The 8,584-nt window shown below is 60.5% G+C and overlaps 1 protein-coding gene across 1 annotated transcript in view; it reads left to right on the forward strand.

Moving 5' to 3' along the window:
* PHKB (phosphorylase kinase regulatory subunit beta) overlaps positions 1-1,232 on the forward strand; it is an 81,654-nt gene extending 80,422 nt beyond the window's left edge. Inside the window, exon 31 of the mRNA XM_090261252.1 lies at positions 451-1,232. Within this exon, the coding sequence (XP_090117378.1) occupies positions 451-588 (138 nt within the window). The 3' untranslated portion in view covers positions 589-1,232. The remainder of the gene's footprint in view (positions 1-450) is intronic.
* Positions 1,233-8,584: the final 7,352 nt, after the last annotated feature.

Consider the following 8,584-nt stretch of genomic DNA (forward strand, 5'->3'; position numbering starts at 1 on the left):
CTAGCTCATTGCGAGGTGGTTCAGCGGTGACGTTCTGACTAAAAAGCCAAGGACGAGACGAAGCGCCTTTACGCGGCAGCAGCTGAAACGTGTTCCGCGGGCAGGGGCATGGCCCCGGGGGGCTGTGACCTCTGCCCTGGGGAGGGGGCATGCGGACCAGGCCCTCAGGCGCTGGCGCTGCCCCCCGCTGCCCCTCCCTGGCCGTCTGTGTGACAGTCACAGTCCCCTGCACGGGCGGCCTTAAGTGGTGAACAGCGTCAGTGAAGAGGAGAGTGCCCAGGGCGTCTGCCTTTGCTTTATGCACCAAAAAGGTGCCTCGGGACAGGGAAGAAAGGCTCCTGGCTCCACAAGGAAGTCTTCCTGTGCGTGCCCCTAGCCCCCCACCCCTGGCTGACGCGGACCCCACCCGTCAGCCCTCCGCCTGCGACTGCTCTCCCTTTTCCCTCGCAGGATGACATGACCGCCTTCTACAACACCCCGCCGCTGGGCCAGAGAGGCACGTGCAGCTACCTGACGAAGGTCGTGATGGGCTCGCTGCTGCAGGGCGAGGTCCGGCCCAGCGGCGACGACCCGTGTCTGGTTTGCTAGCGAGGGGGCTGTCGGGCGCGGCCCGGCCACGAGATCCCAGGGTGCTCGGGGTCCGTGTGGGAGGTTCACCGAGGCGCCGCCAGGAACGCATGGCGGGGGCTGGGGGGTGGCCGCCCGCCCTGGCCAACCCTGCGGTGTCGATGCCTTTAACCAAGGGACACACGCGTGGGCACACCAGCTACAGGCCCCGTGTTCACACGCATGTTTCACAGTTAAGTAGCTCATCCGGGTACATCAGGCGCATGGGACTAGCGTCCCCACTCACTGCCATTAAAGCGGGCTTGCCGTAGGGTCGCGCCCCGTGTGTGGGAGTCGGCGGCGCCACGTGGGGGGCAGCGCCAGCCAGCCGACGTTGCACGGCTCAGAAACCGCGCTGCTGGTGAATGTTAGTGAATAGCACCGCTTGCTGTGGAGCCCCCCCCGTGGACGAGACCGTGGCTTGTGCTCGTGCTGACCGTGGGGCTAGCCTGACGCAGTGCTGACCCTGCTCGGTCATTCGTGATACTGCAGATGCCAGGAACGCCCGGTCAGGCATTTTCTCTGCGTTCTTGCTAAAAACAGGACGCGTGGAAGACTGTTCAGAAGTGTGGATGGTTAACCTGCTTCATGTTAGTAAAAATAAAAACAAACGTCACTAAGTTTTATTTCTGAGTCCTTGACGTTCTTTGTTCTCACGTTCCTGATGCTGTTTCCCTCCCGAGTGTTTTTGTTCCGTCGGTGAGGAGACGGGACAGAAGGGAGCCTCTGGGACCTACCCTGACACGTATTTTGCTACCAAGTCTCAAGAAAACCTTAATAAAAATAGAAAGTAGATTACACACTTACATTTGATGAATGTATTTTCTTACTGCGTGTCCCAGTACAGCCCATTAGCGGGAGAGTTTTCTCCCCGGTCTTATTAGAGAGTTTCTCCTGAGAAGTCAGACTTGCCACACAAGGCAGTGCAGGCCATGGCAGAGTCCTGATGGCACCTAAGGAAGGACGGACAAGCGGCCTCAGGGACAGTCAGACTGCGGCCCGAGAACTGGATGCGTGAGCCCCCGGGAAAACCGGGCGTCGGGCAGCACGTGCCGTGACGGTGGGGGTGCCCTGGAGCCCGGCCCGAGCGGTCGCCCACCTGCTCGTCGCAGAGCTAAGGAGGTCACGTGTCGCCTTGCAGAACGTCTTGAGCAGAGGGGTGTGACAAAGGGGAGAACGACCCAACTTGATAGATTGAGAGAGCGAGGACACTATGGAAAGGTAACGATGCATCTAGTTTATAAAACAAGCCTGAAAAAAATTCACTGTGAAAGCCACGGGAAGAGAACTGAGGGCTGACGCTCCCCAGCTGGGGAACTGGAAATAAAGAACAAAAACACTTGAAATATTTAGTTTTCGCTGAACTCTGGAGGAAAGTAAACTATGTGGTATTTTTAAGAATTTTTTAAAAGTCTGATGAGCTGAGCAGAGATGCCAGATGGACATCTGTCCACACCCCGCTCACCTCGCGGCTGAGCCCCTGAGGGCCCCTGCTCTCTGCCTCCCTGAGTCAGCCCGGGCTCCCTGGGGGTCTCCAAACAGACATGGGTGTGGTCCTCTCCCCTGAACCCCACCTCCTGTCCTCTCCTAGCCCCTCCACCCGCCCGCCCCTCCTCCTCCTCCTCGCCTCCGTCCTGGGCTGCCCAAGGAGACCCGTAACTCCGTCCAGTGACTGAATACAGACCACCCAGTGCGCGCTCCTTCCTGCCTGAGGCCGGCGCCTTTGGGTGCGGCACACGCCTCCTGAGCCCGGCACTCAGTGAAGGCTCAATAAACTGGGGGTGTCCCCTCCCCAGCCAGTACGGGGCTGCGCGCCGAGCAAAGGCTTTGCTGACCTGCAGAAGAGACTGTGGACAGTGAGTATTTAACATGAACAGGGGTTCCCCGAAGGGAGAAGGCCCAGGGACGCGCGTGGCTCTGCGGAGTGGAAGTCGGAAGCTCTGCTGTTGGCTCTGATGTGACTTCCCACACGTGCAGTCCTCTGTCGGGGGGGGTCAATAAATAGACAGGGTCCTCGAAGATTTCCCCTACAGCCTTCCCTGACCTGCCCAAGTCCAGCGACCCTTCCGACTCTGCTAGCTCTGGGTCCACGGCTCCGTCTGACCCGCGCCTCTTGGCACAGCTGAGCTACACGCCCTGGTTCTCAGGCACGTCCCTCCTGTCTTCTCCACTCAGCTCCTTGACAGCCGTAACTACCTGGGCGATGGCTTCCCTGCCCCTTGTCACGCCTCGGACAAAAGTCCATATATATGTCATGGTGGCCTCCCTCTTAGGAGTAGAAAGAAACCTCCTTGGTCTTCTGGTTACCTGGGAGTGAGGCCGACGTAAGTCTGCCTCTGCCTCTTAACACGTGCAGCCGCCCCCTTCCTCAGAAGCCACAGATGGCCTTAAACTGGGATTCTGCTGCCGGTTTGGTTCCCTTTCCTGGCAAATGCAGCTCAGCTGCAGAGCTAAGGGAGCTTTCGAAACCTGGCCTTCCTCCGAGCTACACTCGGAATGGTTTTCTTTTCTAAAAGCTGCCTGCTGTTGAGAAATAGAACACTACTCTTAATTTGTTAGAGGAGGCAGGGGACTGAGTCTGTGGGTTGTGTGCTATCTGTGTGTGCATGTGTGTGTTTTACTTTTTATTTGTGGGTTTTAGAGAGAAAGAGGAAGGGAGAGAGAAACGGAGAAACATCAGGTGTGTTGTCCCACGTGCTGATGCGTCATTGGTTGAGTCCTGCACGCGCCCTGACCGGGGATCGAACCTGCCACCTCGCGGTGCACGGGATGACACACTCCAACCAACTGAACCACCAGGCCAGGGCTCCTATCAACTTTTTGAAATAGTTTAAGAAGGACTGGGATTAACTGTGTGTGCCAGATGGTTCTGACAGGCTGGTAGGAGCTGTCCCCGGGAACCCACGGAAGAGAACTTGCAGGTGGGCTGGTGCCCCTGCCTACACCATGGAGGGGAGAGGGTCCCACACCATGGCGCTCGGCAGCCCCTCGGCCCCCAGAGACGCCCCGCAGCCCCCGGCGAGCTCCCGCGGCTCCCCAGCCTCCTCTGGGCAGCTTCCCCCCCGTTTGCTGTATCACGGGGGCCCCTGCAGAGGCGGCCTCTGCGCACGCGCTCCTGCCGGGAAGGCCGGGAAGCCGTTTGGAGCCGCGGCACCTGGGCCCCCGCAGGTCCTTCCCTTGCCCCAGCAGCCACTTCCGGCGCCCAAGCGGGCCCTTCGGTCACACAGGCAGGCTCCTTGGGTGCCCAGGCCGGCACCTGCGCCCGCAGCAGCAAGGAGGCCCCGGGGCGCGGTGCCGCCCCACTGCTCCCGCTCCCTGTGTTCGGGGAGGCGGGGGTTCCAGGCGATGCCGGCGGCGGGGACCCTGCGGGCAGGTAGGCCAGCGCCCCGAGTACAGCACCGCCTGCCCTGTGGAGGTGGGGTGGGGGCCGCAATCAAGGGGGGCTGCCCTGCTCCTCTGGCTGGGGACTTCCTGCCACTCCCCAGGGCTCCCCGGCTTCTGCGTTGGGTCTCTTTCTCTTGTTGGTTGTCAGGAGCTGGGCGGTCAGCGCGCAGGTGTCCCCAGGAGCAACCGCTCCCTGGGCGCGTGTGGTTTAGTGTGTGGTCGTGGCCGGGGGTGGTTCTAATCCTCACTCAGAAAACGTGGGGGCTGTGAGCAGGGTCCGCCGCTCTGGGGTCTTTTCCTTCCTCCTCCTGCACGATCTCGGATGGTTCGGGAAGATCTTCCAGCCCTCGGGGCCCTCCCTGCCCCGGTCCCTGGCAGTGAAACCCCTGCATCTCCGTCCTTCCTTTGGCGACCATCCCTCGTACGCGTGGACCCCGCGCCTCTGGGTGCCCTGCCCCGGGTGTCAGGCAGGGTGGCGTGCCAACCCCAGGGCCGCCGTACAGCCCGTGTCTGTCCTCTTCCCGGCTCCGGTGTCCGCACGGGGCCCCCTCGCTCCCGCCCCTGAGAACTGCTGGCTGCTTCCGTTCACGCTCGCTGAAAGCCCCTCAGCTGCCTGGGCCTGCGCCCCTTCCTCCTGGAACGTCCTGAGCAGCTGACAGCACAGGGCCCGTCTCCCCAGAAACGCAGCCCCTCACCCGCCTGCGTGCGCCTCTGTGTCTGCCTCCCTGGCTGCGGAGGAGGCCTCCTCCACAGACAGAGCTCCTGGGGCCTGCGGGGCAGCACGACCTGGGGGGCGGGGGGCAGGGAGAAGGCGCCCCGGCCTGCTCCTACTGCTCCGTGGTTCTCACGCCAAGTCTGAGTCCGGAAACGCAGAAGTCCCAGGAACATCCAACAGTCGCCTGCTCCACGGAAGGTGGGCTCAGCTGCGGTCGGGATCCCGAGGGCCAGGAGGCGGGAGCGAAGGGAGGAGCTGGAGGGTCTCGTTCCTCCTGGAGGAGCTGCTCACACGCTCCCAAAGCAGTTTGATCCTCTCTCTCTCTAGCACTCGACAGCCAGGGTCAGGGTGTCCCTTCCGCAAGTAGAACATTAAGGGAACCACAGAGAAGGCGGTGGGGGGTGGTGGCGGGGATTTTCTGACTTCATCCCTGCTCACCCCCCCAACCTGGCTGGCTGGCTGCGGGGACCAGGGCCTGCCTTGGCTGCAGCATGGTGGGCTCCCTGTGCGGCCTCCTGGGGCCCCTTCGCGAGCCCGGGTCACTGCTGCTGAGGCCCCTGCTTCCCTGATTGTGATCAGCCTGAAGACGGAGACTCGGATCCCACCGTCTGGTTTCTCTGAGCCTCAGCCCACGCCCAGGAGTTAGAGGCCTGCTGCGAGGGTACGAACTCCCAGATTACAGACGCCGTTGGAGAAGTTACGCTTCCCCTCTTGACGCAAGGGGGACGCTTAGTCAGGACCCAGGGTGTTGCTTCCTGTAGACTTTCCTCCGTCAGAGTTTACACACACGTTCAGCGTCTCTCAGACGGGTTGGGTCTCTGTTCTGTGTGTGTGGATTAAAGACGCCAACGTGGTTGGGGGCCCCAGCCGTGCAAGAGGCCCACGTGTCGACAGTTAACAGGCTCGTTAGTAAAAGGCAGGAGAAAGCTGGTTGCAGTGGAGAGGTTTCATGGGTTTATTTTTTTCTCGATTAAGGAAGCTGGAGTTCTGAACATTTACGTGTGGAACTCAGCCGCAGCGTATCTGGGTATAAATAATACATTGTGATTTTTATGTAGTGAAGCATTCCAGGAGTCTGAGCGGTGCAAGGATTTGCATTTAATTCTGGTTTTTAAAACACGTGTTTGCTAAAAATGAAACAGGTTCAGACATACAAAGGAGCTAAGACAGGACGGAGAATTTGCAATGGAAAGTGGTCCGCTCGGCTCGGGGCCTGGGGTGGGGAGGGGGACGCTGCCCCGAACCACAGGTCGGGACGCTGGTGTTGCCCTCTAGGCCCTGCCTTGCCCTCTCCTGGCTCTTCACAGGGCCAGCTCCCCTTCGGCTGAGCAGGGACAGTCACAGAAACACTCCTGCCGGAGGAGCCACAGATGCGGGCGGGGCCGGGGGGACGCGGGAGAGGGGCGGCAGCCTGGAGCCGGAGCTGGCTTTCACCCCCCCTTGGTCCATCACTGGGGCCGCCTCCTCTTTGTGGGGAGCACAGTTCTGAGCGGGCGAGCGGGCATCTCACAACCTCAGGGTCCCACGGGGTGACAGTGCCGCTCTGCGCGGGCGGCCGGAACAAATGCCACAGACTGGGCGGCTTAAGCCACAGGAATCACCCCTCCCGGCCCTGGAGGCCAGACGTCCCAGCCCGAGGTGGGGCGGAGCCGGCTCCTGGGTGGCTGTCTTCTCCCCATGTCTGCCTGTGCGCCCCTCGTCTTATGAAGACACCCGTCCTGTTGGACCCGGGGCCCACCCTCGGGACCTCATTTAACCCCACTTTCCTCTTTCCAGGCCCCGTCGCCGCCGTCACGTTGCGGGGTTGGTTAGGGCTTCAGCTTATGGACGTGGGGGGGCGGGGAGCCGGGGCGCAGAACTCAGCCTCTAACAGGCCTCCCGGTCTCACAGGCGCTGAGTGCCGGAGGTCCGCAGAAGGCCGTCTCGAGTGCCCCCCTCATTCCATCCCCCACTTGGCCTGAGAGAGCACCGTGCACTCTAGTCTGGTTTCCTCCTGTGATAAAGCCTGGAATTGCCCTGTGTTGTCCCTGGGCGGCCTTCCATGCGGCGGGCATCCGGCCGGTCCTCCAGGCTCCCAGCCCCCCGCCAGGGCTGTCCCTGGGCTCTGGCCCAGCCTCGTCCCCAGCTGACCCAATGGTACGCGTGCTCTCCAGGCCCTGCGCTGGGTCCCCGGGACAGCGGCCGGCCGCAGCCCAGCGCCATCGGAAGGGCCCCAGGCGGGTGATGCTGGGTTAGAGGAGGGAGCGGGCGCTCCCGGGGCCTGACTCCTCCTGGGGAGACGGGGCGGCTCGCCCTCTGCCACCCCTGTGCCAGGCGTCCGGCTTGCATGGCAGGGTGCCCTGCCCACCCATGGGCCCCTGATCTCACTGTGGCAGAGGCGCTACGTTTTTATTGAGGTGAATTTTACATAACATAACAGTCGCTATTTTAAACATTTCAGCGGTACGATCCAGCTTGTCGAACGTTTGCAATGTTGTGTGACCCTCACCACTGCCTAGTTCCAGCCCTTCCGACCACCCTCAAAAGGAACGCTGCCACCCCCAGCCCCTGGCAGCTATCCATCTTTGCTTGTTTTCTCTATGAATTTGCCTGTTCTGGACACTTCGCATAAGGGACATCCTACAACACGTGGCCTTTTGCGTCTGGCTTTCTTCACCAGTGCAATGCCCTTAGAGGTCATTAGAGGTAATCCGCGTGGCTTCATGTACCTGCGCCTCAGTCCTTTTCATGCCTGAGTAATATTCCATCTCCTGGGTGTGCCGCCTTTTGTTTCTCTGTCCATCAGTGATGCACATGGGGGCTGTTTCCATCTTTGGCTATTGTGCATAATGCTCCTGTGAATGTGCACATACAGACGTTGGTTTTGAATGTATATTTGTAATTCTCTTGGGTGGATGCCTGGGAGTGAAGCTGCCAGGTCCTGTGGTAGCTCCATGTTTCATGGTTTGCAGAACCTCTGCTTCGATGCTCAGGCGAGGAGCCAGGTCAGCTGACCAGCGCAGCAGGTGCGTTGCAGAGCCGAGACTCCAGCCGAGGACCCAGAGCCAGGCACTGACCCCTCGTCACTTGCTTGGGGGCGATGACATCGTATACTGTGCTCAGGAGTTAAGTGAAGGAGCATTTTTAACATAAAAATAAGTATTAAGAATATCTGTAAATAAGACAGGAGTGAAAGCCACAACTCAACTGAAAAGGCAAACACACAGAGAAAATATTTCCAGCCAGATGACACTGGGTTGATGGCTTTGTTACATAAAGACCTGAAAAGGACCATGAAAACACTTAAACTGATCCCAATAAATGGGCAAAGGACGTGAACAGATGATTCACAAGACAGGAAACGCGAAGCAGTAAACAAACATACGGAGAACCGTGCAAACGCCGGTGTCATCAAAGACACACAGAGGTAAACACCAGGGAGGGAGCTGTTCTTGGCCTGTCGGATCCGCAAATGTTTGTCACAATGATGACAGCCTGTCCCAGGGAGAGCGAGCCGGCCGCCAGCCGTTCCCGCGCATCCTGGGCGTGTTCAGATCCGAGCGCCAGGCCCTCCTTTCCCGACAGCCCCGCAAGCCTGGTTCCGGCCCTCAGTCCACTTGGGAGTTCCATCCGCGTGGGGTCGGCAGAGACAGGGTTGGAAACAGGAAGGCAGAGGCCGCCGCGGGGGCCAGAGTTCAGGACACCGATGATTGGGAGGACCCCCCCCCCCCCGCCGGAGCAACGGAACGCACACCACACATTCGATCAGATGAGCAGCCGCCGGCCTCAGCGGGACACGGTTCCCACGCGGGACCCTGCCGTCCTGCCAGGCCCCCAGGAATAAGAGGGGGGCTCCAGCTCACCTTACCAAGTAGAACAAGGAGGCAGCCCCAAATGCTT

This window comes from Furipterus horrens, unplaced genomic scaffold (genome assembly GCF_987537825.1).
Source record: "Furipterus horrens unplaced genomic scaffold, mFurHor1.1.pri manual_scaffold_13, whole genome shotgun sequence".
NCBI classification, from domain to species: domain Eukaryota; kingdom Metazoa; phylum Chordata; class Mammalia; order Chiroptera; family Furipteridae; genus Furipterus; species Furipterus horrens.